General features: G+C 35.6%; 1 protein-coding gene across 5 annotated transcripts in view; it reads left to right on the top strand.

The window, feature by feature from the left end:
• The window catches only part of LOC100921232 (probable C-mannosyltransferase DPY19L1), a 144,017-nt gene that overhangs the window by 60,787 nt on the left and 59,121 nt on the right, over positions 1-24,109 (top strand). For all 5 annotated transcript variants that reach the window (XR_004232067.1, XR_004232066.1, XM_031953021.1 and 2 more), the window contains exon 9: positions 2,681-2,780. Coding sequence is in view for 3 of the 5 variants with exons in the window: in XM_031953021.1 (XP_031808881.1) it covers positions 2,681-2,780 (100 nt within the window). In the remaining 2 variants the exon portion in view is untranslated. The remainder of the gene's footprint in view (positions 1-2,680; positions 2,781-24,109) is intronic.

Raw genomic sequence — 24,109 nt, 5'->3', positions numbered from 1 at the left:
ATTGAGATGAAAAATACAGAGGCTGTACAAAGCAAATAAGTGAATGAAGATGAGAAGGATTGGAAGGTTGTCAATAAGGCATAAGTTGTGAAAGGGAATTGGGCATCTGGTGAAGCAGAAGGGAGAATGGGAAACATTTTAGGCAGGAGATGGAATGCCATGCAAAAGGTAATTTAATGAAAATCCACCAGGAAACATAGGTTGAAACCAAATTGAAAGGCATTTAAATGCCAAATAGAATAGTTTGTGATTTTTCTTCAAGGGGGTAGGGAGCCACTGAACCTTATTTATTGAGCAAAGAAGTGACATGGAATATCACTTTGGTAAGTATGAGAGAGGATGAATTAGGGAGAATGGTGGCAGTGGGAAAAGAAAGAGGAAGACTTAGTAGAATTAACAAGACTTACAATGGATTGTATGGGAATGAGTGAGGGAACATATAGAGTTGAGGATGACTTTGAGATTCCAAATTTTCTAGTGAAGTTAGGTAGATAGCTTTCATGAGAAAATAATGACTTTTGTTTAACATAGGTTGACTTTGAGGTGTCTATGATATTCAAGTGGAGATGTCTGTTAGGCACTTGATTACTCAAAACTGGCGCTTAGAAGAAAGGTAAGGGCTGGATATGTAGTGCTTTACACACAAGTGCTTTCTGAAGGATTGCTGACTGATTTTTAAGAATTTTATTTGTAAAGATTCAAATTGAACCTATTAGAACTGATTTCTGAAAGAGGGGATTTAGAGTCAAGGATTCTAACCTGTGGTCCACTGACCCTTAAAGGATGTATGTATAGATTTGAGGTAAACTGGGCTTAGAAAAAATTGCAAGTTCATCTCAACATAACTGATGTCATTTGAAATCTTATGTATTTTAGAACATTGTTTTAAGAACAAGCCTGTTGTCAGATGGTTCAGTGGCCCAAAAAAAGTTGAGAACCTCTAATAGAGATGAAAGGCCCACAGTAAAGTTCCTAGAAGTACACTATGTAGGGTGGAAGGAAGTGGAGAATGATCCTGCAAAGGAGGCAGAGTAAGAAAGGTAAAGGGGAGAAGCAGGAGAAGATATCACAGCAGCTCAGAACAGAGAGCATCCAGGAGGCCAAGGCTGCAGAGACTCCAAGGAAGACAAGGACTGCAGTAAAAAGCTTATTGGCAGCAATGCTGAAAGCAGTTCTGATTGCATGGCAGGATCCAAAATGAGTTTGCAAAGGGGTGAACAGGTGCAAAAGTGACCAAGAACCCAGATAGCTTTTTCTAGTATTTGAATGGAAAAAGGAGGAGAGAGTTAGGATAACAGCTTGAAGAGATGGTGGGATAGATAGATTGATGAGATGTCAGACTGCTGAACAGATGTGATTTATTCATGCTGTTATTTATTGAGCAAAGGAGTCACATGGAATATCAGTTTGGTAGCTATGAGAAGAACTATTAGGGAGGGTAGTAGAAGTTGGAAAAGAGAGAAGAGGACTTAGCAATTAATTAGTAGTAATGCACATTTGAAAGGTAGTTTCTTCATTGAGAGCTCTGTATTAATGAAATCATAGGTTTGTATCAAAACACAAAATAAAAACATGATTTGGGTGAGGTTGATATATTCTGGTTAATTCATTCTTTTTAACTTTATTAACTATAACAAAATACAATGTATTTTTAGTAAATGTTTATTGAACACTCTGGTAGAGACTAAGAAGGAAGGAAAGACATTTATTAAGCTCCTACTATGTGTTGGGGGTCCATGCTGTGCACTGTGAAGGGGAGAAAGAAAAGGAACAAGCTCTTTTTCAAAAGCCTACTATGTGCCAGGTACTGTGCTAAGCACATCACAAATATTATGCTTATCATAGATTCCTCTAAGACTACAGCACATATCATCTCAGTGCAATAAAGAATAGTGTGCAGGGAGATAAGTCAGAAGACAGGATCTTTGCTGGCTGAGGATCAGGGAGGTCTCTTTGACTTAGGAGAGAGCAGGCCAGAATGTGGTTCTGTTTGGCTGTAATGTGGAGGACACAAGAGGGTAGAGAAATGTGAGGGACATCTGAAAAGACTGGTTTGAAACTCTTGGAGAATCTTGAACATTTATTACTATATAACATTACTATATTTATTTATTTGTTTATGGGGCAATGGGAGCCACTGCAGATTTTTTAAGTAGAGTAGTGATGATGAGAGCAGTGTACTAAGAAGAGTATTCAGACTGGTATGAAGAATAAATAAGGGGACATGCTGCCCAGGCTGATGTACTGGGGAAAAAGTGATGTGGCTCCGAATTAGGGTGCTTCTGAGATATTCCAGAGATATAACGAATAGGAGGGTGGCAACTAAGGGAGGTGGGGAGAAAGGTGTGACTAGATTGCTCCTTATTTAAAATGCCTTTTTGGACTACTGGGGGAATCTGCTGCCTCATCAAGGTTAAAGGTGTTCAGTTAGGCTGAGATCTTGTATGGTTCTGTACTAAGCTCAAACAAGGTAGATGTGATACTAAAAAAAAGAATCGGGGGATAGGAAGCTAGAAACAATTATTAATTGGAAGAATGGGGGAGCCGGAGAAGGGCAGGAAGAGAGTAGAATTAGGAAGACTTTCACAGTTGAGTATTTAACATTTTGCTGTTCCTTCTTGTTGCTTATCTTTGAGTTGGAGATTTTATGGCTAAATGTCTTGGTATTCTTTCTTTTAAGGTCTCGACAGAATTGTAAGAAAGACTTTATTGCACTCATTGTGTCTAATGTCGCTTTCATGCTTCCTTGGCAGTTTGCTCAGTTTATTCTTTTTACACAGGTAAGATGATTTTAATTGGATTTAAGTTTATGTACATGTGTTTGGTTTTGTAAAATTCTCATATTTTTCCTAAAGAGTAATTTAAGATATAATGTGCTCTTAGGAATTAAAAGTATGTCCAAATCGAGATTAGTTATAAAATTTGACAAAAGATACTAGTAGCCAACGTGTAGAATGTACAAAAATACTGTATTAATTAACTTATCTAAGAAAATTTCTTATTAAAATCTGCATTTTCATAATCTTTATTGTGGATTAACTATATGCCTCAGTGGCCATCCCTATATTCTTCATGGCAGGGAAGCTTTGTGGTTCAATTAGTGGCAAGAAATTCTGGCTGGTGGAGCTTTCCTGGGTTGTGATTTTTAAAGACTAATTATCACTTTACAAGTAGGACTATTATGGTTATTGGCTCATTCCCCATAGGTCAGTAGGTAGTGTGTGGCGAGTGGGGGGAGATAAAAGCACTTCTAGTGAGGCTTTTTGGCATTTTGAATTCTCAGCAGAGTTTCTTACTATGCATTCGCTGTGCTGCCATAAACAATGGCTTTGACCCATTATGCATTGGCAAGTAGTTCTGCTAGGGAGAAAGAAAGGCCCGGGAGTTTGCAGTGGTGATTATCACTTTTGATCATCATCATTGCTTCCTGGTGAACTGACTTGTGAGGGAATGGGACTGTGACCTCATTGTCCTGGAACAATCTGTTTCTCGCTAAGGTGAGAGGCATGTTGATCATCAGCACTTCTCCTGCCAAGGGAAAGGGCTTGAACTGGATCTGTCACCCAGGCCTCTTTGTGGCTTATTCTGTACTCTTTCTACTATACCATATTATTCATTCATTCAGTTCTCTCATTTTATAGATGGAAAAACAGAGGCCCAATGAGGTTGTGACTTTGCATTACTAATTAAGATTGGGCTTTTAGCTCATTATCCTTTTTCCCTTTGTGAATCTCCAGGTATGAGATTTCCTTATGATTGAGAAGGGGAGAGTGATGATACCAAAGCAGAAATCCTGAAATTAATAAAATCCCTTTGAATGATTGAAATACAAAATGTTATCAGCTGGGAAGGCATTGCCAACGCATCAATATCTCCAGAATTTATACAGTTGGTGATCATTGCATAATCTCTTCCTTGCCAAAAGTTTTTCAACTCTGCCTCATGTTTCAATTTGAATATGTATCAAAATTTTGTATCATGGTAATCAATGGGAAAATGAACTTTTATAAATTTGCTAGATTACATTGAGTCTCTAAGCCAGGGATATATACAAAAGAATTTCAGATTTTAATTTCAAATTGTGAAAAACAGAAGCAATTTTCCATTAATTATAAAATATTCTTGAGATAATGGTCACAAAAGTTCCTTTATTTTTGAGGGTTTTTTGCACATGTGTGTGGTGCATATTATTTTAGACAACCTTTATAAAAGAATGAAACAGTGAAACCACAACTTTCATTTCCTTCATGTTGTTTCTAAATGGCCCCATGGAAGATTTCTGTTATGAAAGAAAAAAATATATTGAGGATATTTAGTGAATTTTCATTGTCATATAATACTTGAATTGTTAAATTGAAAACCAGTTCTGGGGAAAGCATCATCAGAGAGTAGAAAGCACTTGACTTTAGAGTAAGGCAAGTTTTCTATTCTTGTGTCTTAATGTTCTTGGGCAAGATAACTTCCCTTTGGATGGTGGATTTATTTTAAAAAACCATAACATGAGAGGATTGGCCTAGATGATCTCTCACATCCCTTGTAGTGTGGAAATGATGTGATTCTTTTTCTATGATCAGGCTAAATTTGGTCAATTTTGTGTATTGAAGCTGCTTGTATAATAACATATTTTGACTGCTCCATTTCTTTTTTTAAACCCTTATGGAGGGAGTCATGTTATATTTGGTAATTAATAACCTCAGGAGAAGTTGTCAATCAAGAACTGAATCAATAAACATTCATCAAACAAGACTATTTACCAGATACTGGGAGATACAAAGATGAAACCATCCTTGCTTCCAAGAATGTTACATTCTAAAGAAGGAAGGAACAAAGATATAAATAAATATTTACAGATTAAATAGAGGATAAATATACTTAATACAAAGGAGTTCTAATATTGTTTGGAAGGGAGAGCACTAGAAGAGGGCCTTATCAAGAAAGGCTTCATATTTTATTTTAAGGGTTTATAGATTCTGGCATGTGTCTATGAATCTCTTCTCAAAATAATGTTTTAAATGCATAAAATAAAACACATAAGAGTAAAAGTGAAACAAATAATATTAAAACCATTTTACAGATCCTGGTTAAGGAACTTGGGTATAGAATATGGAGCAAAGTTTTGAAAGAAAAGAAGGATTTTATGCTGGCAGGTTGAATGGAGAGAGTATGGGGCATTAGCCAGTGGAAAGACCCTGAGATTGGAGACTGAGATATATATAGAGAAGGCCTGTTTATCTGGGAGGGCAGGATTAGCCCAGTGAGGCTGGATTGATTGGAAAGAGGAAGGTTGTGAAGAGCTTTAAAAAACAAAGAGGAGTTTATATTTGATTCTGCAAGTACTAGGGTGCCACTAGACTATAGGGTTGAAAAGTTATTATGGACAGATTTATGTTTAAGGAAAATGTCACTGCTAACAGGGTGTGGAATGGATTGTAATGGGGAGCAAGCTGAGCTGGCGGGAGCAAGGAGCAGAGTCCTGCAGCAATCTGAACAAGAGATGATGACTAGCTATCTAATCACTGTATGTTCTCATTTTTAACAAAAATAAAATGTTGAGTTCCTTGTAGGTAGGAGATGACAAGATGAATGATAAAATCAATCAGCAAGCTTAATAGATTTATTGGGTTTACCCTATGCTCGGCCTAAGGGATTCCAGTACAACAAATAAAATAATTGACCTGTAAAGATAGCTGGACATAATAAGCCTGGAGAGGAGAAGGCTCTTTAAATAGGTGAAGGGCTGTTATGTAGAGGAGAGGTACTGTTCTGTTGGCCCCAGAGAGCAGAGCCAGGAATGTGAGGGAAAGGTGGAAAAAGACTACTTTAGGTTTCTCAAAGACAAGTTACCCGGAAGGAAGATGGGCCCTTGAAGGGGGTGGTTTGCCTCTTACCTCCACCCCATTGGAGGTTTTTAAGTAGAGGCTGGACAAACATGTGACTATGTCAGAATATTTTTTTTGGACTGGACTAGAAGTCCTATGAAATCTCTTCCAGTTTTTTAAGTTTCCTTATTTGGTGATTCCTATTCTTAAGGAAATATTTACTGAGGGTGATAGAGGTGTGTGTGTGTGTGTGTGTGTGTGTGTGTGTGTGTATGTGCAAGGGTAGTTGTATATATGTGTGTGTGTGGTTATAGAATACATGCAAAACAGACACAAGTGTAGGTTTGCTTATACATATAAGCATATATGTGTATGTATGTATGCAAATAATGTGCGTATATACTACACATAGGTATATTATGTGAATGCATGTGGTTATGGAATATGTGCAAAATAGGCACAAAGTGTTGAGTTTAGAAGAGCATATACAAATGTCACATAAATGACAAACTATAATTTAGCAAATACAACCTTGGAAATTTAGTTATAGATAGGCCCTTCATTGTGTCCCATTTATCTGAAATCCAAATAATATGGAAAACTCAAGTAATTAGAATATTTCTCAATTGATAGTGTAATAATTAATGTTCATTAGGGTGACTTTATAGTTATCTAAAAGTGTCCTGGATTTTTGAAAAGTGGGGAAATCACATTCATTATTGCACACAATAAGTATATAAAGAATGGTTGTTGAATTCAGTGTAATTTTATGTGGTAGTTTTATCAAATCCTACTTTTTTTAAAAATCAGGGGGCAGCTAGGCAGTGCAGTGGTTAGGGCACCAATCCTGAAGTCAGTAGGACCTGAGTTCAAATCTGACCTCAGGCACTTAACATTTCCTAGCTGTGTGACCCTGGACAAGTCACTAACCCCAATTGCCTTGGCATAAAAAAAGAAAATCAGAAATCCAGAATATATTCAGTGTATGTGTGTGTATGGATTTAATTAGTAAATAAGTAATACTAAATTAATTATGATATATCCCATTAATTCTGGTTAAATAGAAATTTACTTTATGCTATCTATACCTAGAGACTAATACTTGTCTTTTATTCCTTTCTAAAGGGGCAATATTTCTATTGAAGTGGATCTTTGGAATCATCATTGAGCTTTTATTTAAACCTTCAGAGGATGTTGAGAGATCATTTTGCCAAACTTTCATTTTGTAGATGAGGACAATGAAGTCCAGAGAGAATAAAGTATTGGCCCAATGTCCTTGTAGGGAGCAAACAGCTAAGCCGAGCTTAGGCCCCAAACCCCATACTCTCCTGTGGTGCTGTGCTGAGTCAGCTCAAGAAAGTTCTCTAGGGATTATGTGGCTGCCCCCCCTGTTGCAGGAAATGTTTGCTTAAACTATTTTAATAGAAGAAAAAGATCCTAGGGAAGTGATTACATTTAGTTTGTCATTTCATAGTGTTGGGGTAACTGTACTTTCAGACTTCATTGGAACTTGCATGACTATTGGAATGGCTATGCCATCCATCTTTGAAATTTATAACTATACTGTACATCTTCATCTTCATGCAAGGGTTATCCATTTCTTTCCATAATTCCTCTATAAAAGGACTTAAGTTTGCCTATTGTCTTTTGTTCAGTATATCACTGGTCCACCTGCTTTTCCAGTCATATACTTTCTTGATATCTTTTATGCTATTTCTCATATGAAAACCATAATTCACAATGAACTACACTTACCACACATCTTTCTATTATTCTTTGAATCACTTTATTCTTCTACAGTTTTGATATTCCAGAATTCACAACCATATATTGTTTGCAAGAAGATACTGATAAGGCATTTGCTTGCATTGGTCAGTGTCAGATCACTGCTGTTATTTCCGCTTCTAAAATGTAATCTAGCCTGATGTCATCTTCCTTTTCATTTTTGCACTCCACCGCATTGTTCATCTGCAAGCTCCAATCTAAGATATTTATATTGATGGAAAAATTGATCTGTATCACCAGCAATAAATGTCAATCTGGACAGTAGACATTTTTGATCCAAGTGTACATGACTGGATCAATTGCTTGTCAGTGACTTTGTATTACATCCCCATACAGTTAGGGTCTCAATGCAATCAACACTGTCACATTCAAAAAAAAAGGAGCATTTAAAGCTACTTAAAGCTACTTTAAAATTACTGATTGCCATCAATAGTTAATCCCAATTTTATTTAGACTTTACACAGAATACCCTTCTAGTGAACACCTTAGGGAGAAGCACTTGTCTTCCTATTTAGTACTTTATGTTTGTACTCAGTGGATTACTGAACAAAGTTATCTCCATGGTCTTTGCCATCAATAGGTAATTCCTCTTTTATTTGGACCCTGCATAGAACATCCTCCAGGACACTGAACACCTTATTGGTGAGCATATGCCTTCCTGCTTTATATTTTATATTGATACTCATTATAGCATTGAACAGTTATCTTCATGATCCTAATTACTATAGATTCTTATATATTATTTTAATATAACATGGAAATTCCTTTATTTTAAAAGTGTTTAAGGTTGCATTTTAGTCAAATAAGTTGCTAATTGCTTCTTTGAACTCCACAAATAGTAGATATAGTCTGATCCTTCCATATCCTTTTTACTGTGTAGTCAGATATGTTACCAGGCACATGCCTTATAGAAGGAAATGAAATACAAAATCTTCCCTGTTCTCATTTTGTACTACCTTGAATATGTGTGATTATTCTCATAAAGTTTTTATAAACATGAAAAAGTGGAAATATTGGTTGATAGTTATTCTTTTCTTTTTTTTTTTGTTGGGTAAAGATAATGTTTCTTGTCGTCCTCCCCTCTGCAGAGCAACTTTGAAACTTTGTGTACATGCCATGATTTGGTACAGTTTTATTTATCAGGTAATGAACCGTCTTCAGAGGAACAGGAATGTTGTTCAATCCTGAATCCAACTCAGCTCTCTTTTCTCCTTGCAGAAAACTATATAATGCTGAACATCACTCCCAAGAATAAATGTATATCCTCTATTTCTTTCCTCATCCTCTTACTAGGCTCTTGACCTTTTCCTTTTATATGTGCATAGTTAGCCAGAAATAGGGAAAGAAATCCCCTGTGCCATGAGGTCCCAAGGTTTCTCTTTCTCCTTATTGCACCTTTATTTATTTCTTCTCCTTTTTACTCAGTTTGCAGAGTGCCTTATCACACTCATTTCCTCATAATATGACAATAGGCAAAAATATGCTTTTTAATCAGTGAAAAAGCATTCACTCCTTCACACTAGAAGCCTTAACATTAAGATTTTGTAAACAGGCAATTTTCAGATAATTTATATCTAAGAACACCTATGATACTACTCTTCCTTTGAGTCCTTAGTGTGTTTCAAAGGTCCTCAGCTTATACAGAAGGAAAACTGTATAACTCTTATTCCATCCTCTTGTTGCCTTACTCCTCCCTAAGATGTCTTGAGTTCATACATTTTTATTAAGAACCATGAAAATGGTGATGATTTAATAATTCTAGATATACCTATAAAGAATAATCTAGATTTTCCAGAGCTATCATTTTCCCCAGTAGACTCTGACTTGGGAGTCAGTATCTTACCATGCAGCTTGAACTGATCGAGTCCATTCTTGATAGTGCTTTCCTCTGTATGTTAAGTGAAGTGAAGAAAGATTCCCATCACCACACTCTGGTCCTGTCTTCCACCAAGTACTGACCCCTGGACTTTGAAACCATCACTTAAGAACTGTTGCCGTAGGACCGAAGAACATCTACCTACATTGTCCTGCCCTGAGCTTATGGGAAACCGCTCAAGGCCTAAAAATGATTATCCACTTTCCCTCTCCCTTCCCATTTATGATTTGTGTATAAAATCTCTACTTTTGCTGCACTTAAGGGAGGTGGTTTATCCTTGATCTCTAAAACCTGTCTGTAGGCCACCTTATGCAGCTCCATTTATTCACACTTTAGAGACCAAGACAATTATTAACAATTAGGGGCAGCGGTTTTAAGGGGAAGATGTAGAAGTGAAGCCTTGAACTTCTCAGTTTGTGGGGGTAAGGGACTAGGAGACACCAGATCTTTTTCCAGAGTCCCAGCTCATCTTGTGTGTGGCAGGTTCAGTGCTCTGACCTAGCTCTATTGTCGGACCCGGCCTTTGATCTAGTCCACCTTTCACCGTGAGGACTGTTGTGGGAACCCTTTTCTTGATCCAGATCACTTTGGTAAGGCCAGATCACTTTTGGGGGGGGGGCATACGGATTGGCCTTTGCAAGAGAAAACTCTTTGATAAATCCATGTCTAGCTGTGGATTGTGAGTTCTCCTCTATTTTCTAAACACATCTGGCTATAGACTGAGGGTTTTATTTTCTGCACATGGTAAATTTTGTTTAAAAATTGCTTATATTGTTGATGTTGTATGTGGTTGAAACTGGTTAAAATTCACAGTTTAATTGTGTGATTGGTTAGAGTTGTGAAATGTTTACTTTTGCAGCTTAAGTGGATTGTTAGCCCAGTATGGATTACTTATATTTGTGTTGTCATATTCCTTTTCAATGTATCTGTATCTTGTATTGTGTATCCTTAGTTAACTTGTGCTATTATATTATCTCTAAGTATTCATCTTTCAAATGGGGACAGATGTGTGGCAGAGGTAAAAGGGATATTGAGGCAGTTCCCCAACAACTATCTCCCAGAATGAACATGGGTCTTTCAAAAGTATAAGAAATCCCCTTGTTGTCAGGATTGGATTGATTTGACTAGTAACAGCCTTAGACTAGGCTGTCATTGTGGTGGCTTTGAGAAGATCAAATTTAGAGTTTTTAAGGTAGAAACTTGTGAATAAGGGAACTCAGCTTCTTGAATGGAATAATTATAATAAATAGTATTTAGAGATAAAGGAAATAGACCATAGATCTGAATTAGAATCAGTGAAAAAAAGGATTAAATCATTTGAAAATCTTTTTAACATTCCCCAAATCACCCAGCTACCTAAACTCTACCTTCCTTTACCAATAGACTCCCCTGGCTCTTGTTTTCGTTCAAGCTGCTATGTTTTCGTTCAAGGTGGAATCCAAAATATTGGTACACAGTGTTAGGTATGGTTCAGTACCAAGTTTTTGCCATATTAATTTCCAATTTTCTCAGCAGTTTTTGTCAAATAGTGAGTTCTTATCCCAAAAGCTGGGATCTTCGGATTTGTCAAACACTAGATTACTGTAGTTATCGACTGTTTTCCCTGTAAACCTAACCTATCAACAGTGATTGACTACTCTATTTCTTAGCCAGTCCCAGATGGTTTTGATGTTCGCTTAAGCTACAAAGTTTTAGAGCCCAAATTTGAATGGAGATCTTTGCAAGCCCAGTATTCTTTTCAGCAATTCGGGCAAGCACTGGTCAGAAGCCTAGTATGATGAAAAAGGCCTTCCATCTTGCTGCTGCCACTTCCTCTATAAGATGGGAGGATTGTCTGAGATGATCAAGATGATCAGTGAGTTTTCTTTTAGTTATAAATGTGAGATCTTAGATGAACCTTTTGTCCTCTGCCTTGTGATCCTAAATCATCACACGCTGGTGAGTCACACAGATAATATATCTTTATTCTTTTGACCCAAGGATCTCTCCTGAACACCCATATCACCAACTCCCTGTTAGACAGTTTGCACTGGCTTTTATAAAAGCTCTGCCTTCAGTCTTCTACTGAATGCCCCATTATTGCTGAGGCTATCAGCATTCTAACAGGATTTCAGCATTATTCTGACTTTCCCTTCATACTACTCATCCAGTTAGCCAGATCCTGCTATTTCTATCTCCATAATATCTCCATAATATCTCTTGTGAATGACATTTTATCTGTACTCATAAAGTGTTCCTTTCCCAGTCACTCATGACTACTCACCTGGATGATTGTAATGGTTTCCTAATTTACCTCAAGTGTCTCCCAAATTTAATCCATCTTCCACACAACTGATTTTTCTTAAATGCACATCTGCCCATGTTATTCTTTACTTATTGAAGTCTGGTAACTTCTTATAACCCCTAAGATCAAGGATTAAACTTATCTATTCATTTTTTTTTCCAGCATCTTTCTGTGATTCTTTTTCCACTACTATGGTGCAGCCCCACTGCCGCCTCTATCTTCCTCACACCCAGGCTTCCATTTCTTTCCCCTTGACTTGGAATGGCCTGGAACATGCTTCATCCTCACATTTTCCTGGCAAAGATTCTGCTCAATTACTCTCTTATACAGGAAGCCTTTCCAGATGTCCCACCTTCTTGTCCATTCCCTTCCCTGCCATAGATTCAGCTATCTGATGCTTATTCAGCAGAGATTGTTCTATGGGTGCTTATATATGTACATGGTCTTCTCCTCAGGAGGAGGGATTGCTTCCTTTTGTGAGTCTGTGTCCCCACTGCCTACGATGGTGCAACATTCACTAGACATCAGAAATGCTATTTGTCTTTGTATCTTCAGCACCCTGAATTGTGACTTACACATAACAGGATAACCTAACCTTACTTTTTTGTTGACTTGATAGTATCTTATTTTTTCTAATTACATAAAAAGGTAGTTTTCAACATCCATTTTTATAAGATTGAGTTCCAAATTTTTCTCCATCTTCACTCCACATCACAGCAAGCAATCTGATACAGGTTATACATATATAATCATATTAAATATGCTTCCATATTAGTCATATTGGGAAAGAAGAATCAGAACAAAAGAGAAAAACCACAGGAAAGAAAAAACAAAAACCAAATTTAAAAAAAGGGAAAATGTTCTGTTTCAATCTGATTCAGACCCGTCTCTTTTGGCTGGAATATAGGATATGTCCAATAGTCATATGAAATGTGTTTAGGGAGCTAAGTTGAAAACCAGTAAAGAGTTTCTAATATCAAGTCTGAGCACTTTCAAGACTATTACCTCAACCTTGGATTTTTTCTGTATATGGTCAATTGAATGCAAAAATGGGCTTCATAGAATGAAGTGAAAGGTGTCATCAGACTTGAGAAGACCTGGCTTCAAGATCCACCTGTGACACAGACACTTCCTTCCCCTTTCTCCTCTTTCTTCTTCTCCCTTCTCCTCTTTCCCCCTCCTCTCCCTTTCCCCCTCCTCTCCCTTTCCCTCACATTAACATCCAGTCTTTCTTATCTCTTATTATCACAGATTCAGTTTCTTAAATGTTACCTACCTTCACAAGGCTGTTTCCCTTCAGCTGAAAAGTTTCTCAGACCCAACTGGTAATATATTTGTAAAGTTTTTGTGGCACTTCCGCTCTTTTATTTGCTTTATTCTTCATTGACTCATCTTATCTGACTAGTAAAATAGAAATTTCTTAAGGGCAGGAGCTGTCTGATTTAAAGTAATATTTTTCTACTATGCCTATCATAGGGCTTTGCACATAGTTAACAATCGATAAATAATTTCAAGTGGATCATGAACATATACATTATATACATACATATTACAAGGAAAAGTGAGAAATATTAAGAATTGAATCTAGAAAGAAAATTGCATCTTTTGGAGGGAAATTGAAGATCTAGGTACAGGCAGAGCTGCTGAACTGGCTGGGTTCTAAAAGACAAAAGGGGAAGGGATAGGGAACTGGACTTGGGCACAGTCCTGAACTGGAATCCTTTCTCTGACATGCAGAAGTTGATAAGCAAGGGACAATCTTCAGTCATTTCTTGGTGTCCCAGTTTTCTCATATGTAAAATGATGTTAATGATACTTACCTGATAGTTATCTCACAGGGTTGCTGTGAGGCTCAAAGGAGAGAATGTATATGGAAGTGTTTTACAGAACTTCAGGTGATTGGTCCATGTCAGCTGTTACTGTTATTGAAGTAATCACCCCCTCCAGATGCTTCTTTTGGTGGACGACATTGTGCTGATGGCCTGAAACCCTGGAACATTGCAGAGTATCCTATATGGGTTCTGTAATCACTCAAAAGAGTCCAGGTTTTTCCTTAAGGAAAAACCAGGTGGAGGAAGTCTGTCTTTACAGATGTCCACAAAACCCTATTGTGATGCCTTGGAATAGTGTGGAGGTGACTCTAGGTTCTTGAAGGTGCCAGTGTTCAAACTCTGTCAGACTCTGCCTTGACTATTATCTGGGAGAGATCAAGACTCTTTTTGAGGACCTGCCTAGCTAAAAATGGAGTGGCTGTCTCCTCTGAAGAGGGTAGAAAAATAGAGAGAACCACCTCTAGAGTGGCTACTTGGTTATATGTTATTTGGCCTCAGCAACCCATGAAACAAAAAAAAAATGCAAAATGGCGCTTAATATGTTGGTCCTTTTCTTCCATAATGAGTAGTAGACTGGCAGAAAAGAGGGCAAAGGGTGCTTTGAGTGAAAGATTTAAGTCCTCCATAAACTTGAACTTGGCTGTTGGTATTCTTGGTATTCTTCATCCACTGATCAGGGAATGGACATACTGTAGGAACTGAATCACATCAGTCTTCACATTCTTGGTATAAATGATACAAGAAGACAAAAATAAGTGACACTAACCAGAGGTATGGATCAGAGGCAGACTTTGGAGAATCAGTTATAACAATTAGTGGAATTGGTTTTATAGTATACTCAAAGTTAAATAAGTAGCATTATTTTATGGAACATTTGATCTTCTTACTGTTATAGTCCTTATGACATTTTTTGAAGGCCATTGTAGAAAGAAGTTATTTACTTACTTTTATTGTAGAAGATGGAGAGAAATTATATAAAGTACTTGATAAGATTCTACAAATTAGACATCCAAGTTCCTATTGCAAAAATGGGATAGATGAAGATGGTGAAAACTGTAGTGAAAAACATGAGTCAGGAGTACAGGTTGCAAAAAAGCCTTAAGCCCATATAATATGAGTACTTTTTCTGACAAAAGAATAAACATTGTATATTACGGGCACTGAATTACAACAATATTAACATGAAACTTTGACAGTTGGAAAATGATAAATTCAGAATTTCAACTTGTTAGAACAAAAGTCAGTGTTAGAATAAAGTTTTTAAAAAGGATAAAAATGAGAAGCAAATATGGCATTCTTTTGAATCAACTTAATTCTTATCATACAAGTTATTGATAATGAGAAAACGTAATTAAGTCAGTCCCTTTCTTTCAGCCTTTTATTCATCGTCTGTAAAAGGACAATATTAGCACCCACCTCCAAGGCTTAGATAAGTATAAAAGGAAATAATAGTTGTAAGAAACTTTGCAAATTATTAATCAGTATTTAAATGCTAATTATTATTATTACTATTGAGAAAGTAAGGTATTGGAAGAGTAGAATTACTCCATGAAACAAAGAGCAGTAGTGGATAGAACACCAATTTCAAGAAAGCACAAATTAACTAAAAGCACAAATAAAGTCATTGCAAGGGAATTTCAGAGTGCAAATAGATGAAAGACAACCAGTTGAAAGAAAGTGAGAATATTGATGAGTTTCCTCCAGATACTTCTGTTTGCAGATGACATTGTGGTAGTTTCATCAAGCCTTGGGACATTGCAAAACATCCCAGAAGAGATCTGAAACCGTTTAAAGGAGTATGATCTGTTCATTTATATAGGAAAAGTCAAGAGGATGAAGAATATTTCTTACCAAATTATGATATGCATTTGAGAATTTTTTTGTTAAACAAGACAAAGAAAATGGACTGTATTTATTTTCAGGAAATTATAAAACTTTTATAATAACCCCGAACTTTCTCTGGAAACAAAAGTTCATCTTAATACTTGTATCGCATGACTTGAAAACCAACAATTAAAAATTAATCACATCACAGAGGACTATAGGCACATACTGTTTGTGAACTTCAGCTTGTGAACAAGAGGACTTCAGAGTAGAATAGCAATAAAATATGTTATCACAGAAATGAATGATTATAGACTCATTTGGCCTGTTCACATATTTAGAACATAGGCATACTGTTCAGGTGCTCTGCTGATGTCCTTGAAATATTAGAAAATGAGATAGGCTCCCAGCATATATTAGGTGAATCTTCTCATGGTGAGTTTGGGAGAAGACAGAGATAATATATTATCTTGGCAAACTAGATTGCTTACAACCTGCCTCATTTGAGTAAGCATTCATATTTATAAAGCCATTTGAGTTTTGAATATTATATGCAATTGTATGGACAACATATAGACCTATTTTATTGCTACATAAAATTTGGATACTTTATGAATGATGAATGAAGTTCAGTTTTTAATCTGAGAATTAACTTGAAAATTTAACTCGAGAACTTGTTAATATTTAAAGTGTTAACTTGAGAAGTGGAATGGGCTAGATTGTCTCTGGGGATTGTATATACTTTGATTTTTTCAAATTTTGAATTGAAATGACAAGTAAAATGATTATTTCTATATGCAAAGTAGAAGAGAAAAAATTATACATAAAACTAAATATTAAGTAAAACTAGATTTTCCTTATGTGTAATAAATTCAACATATAATTTCATAGTTAGGCTTTTGTTTCTTTCTGGCGTTCTTTATTCTCTGCACATGTCTTTTTAAAGATGTCTCAGTAACTTAAGTTTTTTTGGCAGTCTTATTGCTTGCCTACTTTCACTGTTATTTGCTCCATTCCCTCCCTAAAAAACACTTTAAATAGGCATATTCAAATACAACAAATTTCTATAATTTAGGTTTTATTCTGTTTAGTATATCTCACTCTCTGCAAGGTATGGGTAGCTAGTTTCTCAACAGTTCTCCGAAATCATCCTTGGTCATTTAATTCATCAGAGTTCTTAAGTCTTTCAGATTTGTTCTTTGTAACGTTTGTATTGTATAAATTGTTCTATTTATTCTACTTATTTAATTTGGCAGCAAGTTTATGCAAATCTTGCTAGGATTTTCTAAAATCTTCCCTTTTGTCATTTTACTATGGTGCAATAATATTTTATAAAGTTGATGTACTATAATTTGTTTGGCCATTCTAATTTATGGGCACCTCTTTAGTTTTAAATTTTGTGCCAGTTAAAAAAAAACTTATGTGAATATGCTATATATTGGGACCTTTTTCTTCTTTCTTTGATTTCTTTGGGGGTGAGGAGATATAGTCTTGGAGAGTTTAGTGACTCTTGGATTTCCAGAATGGATGGACCAATTCCTCATAGTTGTTTTTTGTTGTGTATTTATTTGTTTCAGTCATATTTGATGCTTTCTGATCCCATATTGGGATTTTTCTTAGCAAAGATACTAGAATGGTTTGCCATTTATTTCTCCAGTTCATTTTACAGATGAAGAAAAAAGAAGCAATTAAGTGACCTGTCTAGGGTCACATAGCCAGTTAAGTGTCTGAAACCAGTTTTAAACTCAGGGAGATGAGTCTGCCTGACCCCAGCTTTAATGGGGTACCAGTGGATCTATCTTTTCACACCTCTTCCAATCTTTGTAATTTTCCTTTTTTTTGGGACTATCTTTGCCAATTTGTTAACTTGGAGGTGGAATCTCAGAGTTGTTTTAATTTTCATTTCTCTAATTAATGGTTTGGACTATTGTTTCATTTAGCTTTTTGAAAACTTCCTTCTTCATATCTATTGATTATTTATTTATTAGGTAATGCTTTTTATTCATAAGTATTTGAATCAGTTCCTTGTTTATTTTGGATATAAGGTCTTTATTAGAGAATATTACTGCAAAAATTTTATACTATTTGTTTCCCTTCTAATTTTAACTGCATTGGTTTCATTTGCACGAAAACTTTTTATTTTTATATAATAAAAATTATCTGTTTTTACTTCTCTCTTGCTTGATCATGAACTCTTTCCCTAGTTATTAAAAGTATTGACTTGCTCCTCCAATTTTTGTTTAAATCATATATTCATTTGGAATTCTTTTTAGTATATATGGTATAAGATATTAGTAATTATCAAATTTCTGACAAACTTTTCCAGTTTTCCGAGAAGTTTTTTGTAGGATAGTTGAGACTTTCCCTTAGCAGCATGTAAGAGTTTGGAGTTTTATCACATTCATTGCTACCATGTCCATTTGCTTTTGGGTTGTGTGTATGTATGTATGTGTTTGCACATGTATATGCACTTAATCTATCCGTGAATACTAATATATTGTTAGAAACAAGCTGACTTGAAAGTCAGATAAAATAGAAATTTTATTGAGGGAGAAAGTCCAGAGAAATTGGAAGTTTCTGGCTGGAAGCTGGCTCTACCTCTCTGATAGGAAGAGGGAGCCCGAGGTGCCAAAGCCGACAAGCTTTATGCATCAGTTTGTTGCAGTTCCCTCCCCCAAAGAATGGAGTGGTCAGTTCTTTTCCTCTTAGGGTTACATCATTTCTTACATGCTTCCTAAACATGTTTCCCCTCCCTCCTCATGTTCTATTAATGAAATTCTAATTCTGTGCAGGGTGTGTCAGCTTATATACGTGAAGCTAAAGGAAGCATGATAGAGAAACTTTTCCTGGTCCTTGAACTTGGTCAGTTTAAACCAGTTTCTAGTTTAGACATCTTTATCAAAAGTTTGAAGTTAAGTGAGTCTCTTCTCTGAAAGAGAAAATTGGTGAGAGAGATTTATTCTCTTACATTACCTTGAGGCTTACAACATTCTGTGAAATCAGCTTTTCAGTATTTCTTATTATCTGCTACTGACTGCTGTTTCTAAGGAATTGAATTTTAACTGTTCTGGGGAAATTTAACCCTAGCTTGTCTCACACTGTCTCTCTCTCATTTTTAACCTAGTATGAAATAGTTTTAATGAATACTGCTTTTTAGTAAAATTTGAAATCTGGGTACTGCTAGGTCCTTTAAAAATCTCCCACTTTTTTTTCATTATTTTCTTGAGCTTCTTGACTTTTTGTTCTGATAGTTCAATTTAGTTATCATTATTTTACTGTTTAATTCTTTGGCAGACAGAATGGTTTTGCAGCAGAGAAATTTGGATTATGTTAGAAATTACATTATCATGGTCTAAACATATATTAGAAGCCTAAGTCTATGTTTCTTTTTAAGGGAGTTTTATAATTTTATTTTTCCTTTATTTTTTCAATGTGGATATTGTTGGTAGATTCCTCAAATTTTTTTTTCCACATACTATAGTTTTATTCTCAATGGATTACCTATTTTTATCTTTTCTTTTTTTTTTGAGCAGCAGCTGAGGTTAAGTGACTTGCCCAGGATCACACAGCTAGGACATGTTAAGGCTGGTTTGAATTCAGGTCTTCCTGACTCCAAGGCCTGTGCTTTATCCCCTATACCGTTTAGCATCTTTTCCTCTTGGGATTTGTTGGCAATATTTTAAAAAGAAGATTATTTATGTAGGTTTGTTTTATATTCTGTTTTTGTTCCTGAAGCAATTGTTTCAACTAATTTTAGCTGACTTCATGTTTTCCAAATACAGAAAAGCAATAGTTTTAGTTTTGACAGAACTTATTCTTTGTATTTTTTTAAATTTGTTTTATTGGAATTTTTAGAAATAACAGTGGTGATAACAGATATCCTTGGTTTACCCCTAATTTTAAATATAAAGAACTCTTGATCCCCATTACATATAACCTTGGTCTTAGATCAGTACTATTTACTAAATTATAAAAGGATCTGTTTCTATGTGTGTGTGTGTGTGTGTGTGTGTGTGTGTGTGTTTAATGATGGTTGGATTTTGTCAAAAGATTTTTAAGCATTATATTTATGATTCTCATAGTGAAATGTATTCCTGGCGAATGTTGAACATGATCATATTGCATAATCTTTTAAATTGTTTTATCCTCTTCCTTAATATTTCATGTTTTAGTTTTGGTATTCCTTATGAATAATGACCTGTAGTTTTTATTTTGTTTTCTGCTGCTGTGGCCAGATTTGTATCAGGGAAAGAGTTTAGAAGGATCTCTTGTTTTTCTATTTTTATTAACATTTTTACATAATACTCCAGTGAATGAATTTTTGGTAAAATTCACCAGTAGATCCTGGTTTTTTTCTTTTGAAATTAATTTATGACTTGTTCAGTTTATTTGTTATAGAATTTTTTAAAAAAAGTAATTCATTCCATTTATTGGAATATTTTACATTTTAAAATATTAATTTCATTTGTTATTTTTGTTGGCAAATAATTGAACACAGCAGTTTTCTGATAGTTTCTTTTATACTCCAATTGTGAATTCTATTTAATGTAATTTATCCCTTTTATTAGTTTTTTCCCAAAAAAATATAGCTCCCATTTTTATTTATAAATAAGATGGATTTTTTTTCCTTTCATTTTGTTAAGCTCTTTCAATTTTCGAATTTCTAATTTGAGTTTCAGTTTGATTTGTTTTTGGTTTTTAACTGCATGCTTAAATCCTTTATTAAATACTTTATTGTCTTCTAGATGCTATATTAAATACTGGGATTCAAAGAAAGCCAAAAGGCAGTTCTTATTGTCAAGGACCTTAAGGTCTAATGAATAAGAGGTACATGTAGTGTATAAATTGGAGAGAATGCTCAGAGGAAAGACATTTAGCATAAATGGAGATTGGAAAAACTTTCTTGGATAAGGTTGGGCTTTAGCTGATACTTGAAGGAAGTATCCTTCCTGGCTAGGAGGAAATGAAAACATGAAGGGATAGGGGCCAGCTAGTCAGTCAGTAAAAATGTCCAGAATTGACAGGTGGAAGTGTCTTCTGTAAGAGACACAGAGTATATAGAAACCTAGAAAGGTAGAAAGGGCCTAGGTTGTGAAAGTTTTTTCACAGACAAATGGGATTTTTTTATTTGATCTTAGAGGTAATAGGGAGCCACAGGAATAAAGAGAGAATGTGGGCAGACATGATTGGTCCAATCTTATGTTTCAAATCTCTCCCTATTCCACACCATTATCCACTCAGATATCATTGACTTTCATGAAATCCATAAAAAAGTCCCTACCTCCAGCATCCACTCAGAAATTTCTTAATGTCTTCCTGTCAATTTCAGAATAAGCAAATAAATCCTATTTTAAAAGCTTTTTCACAATCCTACCCCAGCCATCTTTCCAGTCTCCTTTACCTTGCCTTCTCCATTCTTTCCTTCCCCCATATTCCTTTACAGTCTTGTTCTTCTTCAGATACCTCATCTCCTTACTTAAAGTATTTTCACTGATTGACTCTAAGGCATGGAATGCTTCCTCATCTCCATCTTCTGGCTTCCTTCCAAGTAATGGTTAAAATCTACTCTTTTATAGAAAGCCCTTTCCAGTGCTTCTTATTTCTAGTGAAATTTCCATTTTATCTTTTATCTAGTTTCTATATGGTTTAACTGCATTTTATCTTTTCCATTAGACTGTGAACTTTGCATTCCATTTGCAAAAACAGATCTTTGTATTCCCAGCAATTAGGAAAGTGCTTAGGGTATATTAGGTGTTTAATAAAAGTACATTGACTGTCCTTTAAGAAGTTCATTGATTTAATTTTTCTTTGGCAAAATAATATAGAATAGAATAGAATAATTTTTTATCTAAGGAATATTTTAGTTTTATTTGAAAAGTTTCGCTTTGTTGTCTTATTGTTATCATTTTCTTAGCTGAAACTTTCTGTTCTTTCTCAGACTTGTTTTTTGACTTTCTTCAATTCTTTAAATTATTTAGTCTCCATTAATTTTTAGTCGTTTATTCAAAAGCATTAACTGAATATTATATTTTACTTTGGCCAGTAAAGAATGTATTAGATATTTCTACTTTATTTCATTTGTTTGTGAGACTTTTATGCCCTAACATTTGATCAATATTTAAGGTTCTTTGTATAGCTGGCAATTATGTATATTTCTTTGTATTCTAATGGAGTAATCACTAGAGATCCAGCATATCTAAATTTGTTAAAATTCTTTTCAAGTCCTAAACATCTTTTTTGGTTAAAGTTTCATCATATTTTTCTAGGTATGAAAGCAGCACATTGGAATTCCTCACCTGTTGAGCCCTGAATAATAAATCATAGCCATCTCCCTTCTTTGCCAGTAGGACTGGAAATTGAGTTTTTAAAAAAAAGAGCCCAGGAAAAACTCTGACCACCTTTACATACCATTGTGTTATAAAATCCAGGTCTGAGCTCTAGACTGTACTATGGGTCAACTTGATGGGAAGGTCATTGTTTTGACTGCTCAAGGAATTGGTCAGGCAGCTGCTTTAGCCTTTGCCAAAGAAGGGACCAAAGTCATAGCAAGTGTTAGCAGTGAATCCATACTAAAAGAGCTAAATGAGTGTGCAGGCATTCAAATTCGAGTTCTTGATGTGACAAAAAAAAAAAAAAAAAAAAAAAAAAAAAAAGGAACAAATTGAGAAGTTCTCCAAGGAAATCGAAAAGACTTGATTTTCTAAATCTTGATCCTTGATAATTCCCCATGCCTCACTGTCTCCTGCCCTTGACCTTCTTATCTTGATCCCTATCTTGTCAAGATTAAGTTATGATCCTTTCTTGGAATTATGGCTTGTCCATCCTCCCAAGTGTCCTTGCCCCCCTTATCTGTCTTTGTTTCCCCTATAAGATTGTATATTCAGGTTATATATTCTGTTTGCAAATCTTAGTTAGCTTAAACCCTATATAAGTTCTCTTACTTGGTTTATCTGCACTGAATGCTTTGGACTAGAGTCCCATCTGGTCAACTAGTTTAAACTCCACATTAAAGATTAAAAGCCAATCTCTAGTATCACACACCAGGATAATTTTATGTCTTCTTGTAATTATTGCATTTTCTTTAAAATTATTTTAGATATCATCACAATTGTTGCATTTATATTGAATATTGATATTGATTATTTGTGATGCTTTTTAACTGGAAGTCTCTGTGTGTTATTTTAAAAAATTAATAGAATTTTATTTTTCCAATTACATGTAAAGATAATTTCCAATGTTCATTTTTGAAAGATTTTGAGTTTCAAATGTTTCTCCCTCCATCCCCCAGATACTAAGCTATCTGGTAAAAGTTATATCTGTGCAATTATGTAAAACATTTCCACATTAATCATATTGTGAAAGAAGAAATAGAACAAAAGGGGAAAACCTCAAACTACCCCCCCCAAAAAAAAATTAAAAAGTATGCTTCAGTCTTCACTCAGACTCTTATCATTTATTTCTCTGAATGTGGGTAGCATGTTTCATCATGAGTCTTAGATTATTGTATTGCTGAGAAGAACCAAGTCAGTTGTTGTTGATAATACAATGTGGCTGTTACTGTGTACAGTGATCTCCCGATTCTGCTCATTTCACCCAATGCTTGTATCTCCACGGTCCAGGGTTCAAGTCCCTGTTCAGGTGCCACTGTTCAGGTGCCACTGTCCAGATCCTATCTGTGGGGGCAGCCAGGGGTCTTACCATTAGTCTTCACAGTAGTTCTGGACTCAAGTGTTCTTGAGAGGAAGAGTCAGGAGCCAGAGGAGTGGGAAAAAGAAGACAGCTTTATTTATTGCCAGTCAGTTACATGGTCAGGAACTCCTTTCCTCTTCCTTGTCCCCTCTGCCCATCTTAAAAAGCCAAACAAGTGAACATGTGGGGCCTTTGGAAACAACCACAGTCAACCAACCAGGAGCTTGGGAGAGACAAACAGGAGGATGTGCCCGCTCTTGCGCAAAAGGCCACTATTTGTTTCCCGACTCTTTTTGGGTCCCTGGAAACAGTGCAGCTCTGCATGATGACATAAACCGTGGAGCCCCCCTTCCATGAGAACGTGCCCTGACCTGACCCTGTTGGTTTCGGCCTGGATGTTTGGAGAGGTTCCTAACAATCCAACATCAGTTTATATAAGTCTTTCCAGGTTTTTCTGAAATCTACATGCTCATCATTTCTTATAGGAAGTTATGTTCCATTACAACCATGTGTCACAACTTTGTACATTGCTTTTAATAGTAACGCTAAACTGTTCTCTCAACCAAGGACCCATCTTATTGATAATATTTTTCCAGCAGTGCCATATGGTTTTATTTACAGTGTGGAATTCTGCAGTCTCTGAAGAAATAAATCTTGCAGATTTCTCAAATGGGGACCAGGTCATGAAGAAGCAGTGAAGGGTTTGTGCAGGAAATATGGCATAAAAGAAGTCAGGAAGATGTAGAACCAAAAAAGTAAAAGAGAGCATATAACAAGACTGAAGTACAACCTCTGAAGAAGAAGCAAGATCTGTTGGTGTATATGAAATTTCTTGAGGACCATCCTTAGCATCTTATGGTTGAAGATTCACAGGAGGTATGACTTAACTTTGGTGGAGGAAGGTGCCCTCACTGGTGAGATGGAGAGAAGCATCAAAGATTATCCCATTTCAGTTTGAACTCTGTAAAGTATGGGCTTTAGCCAAGTCCTAGGTTCTTTT

This window comes from Sarcophilus harrisii, chromosome 1, assembly GCF_902635505.1.
Source record: "Sarcophilus harrisii chromosome 1, mSarHar1.11, whole genome shotgun sequence".
NCBI classification, from domain to species: Eukaryota; Metazoa; Chordata; class Mammalia; order Dasyuromorphia; family Dasyuridae; genus Sarcophilus; species Sarcophilus harrisii.
This window is presented reverse-complemented; position numbering and strand designations above follow the sequence as displayed.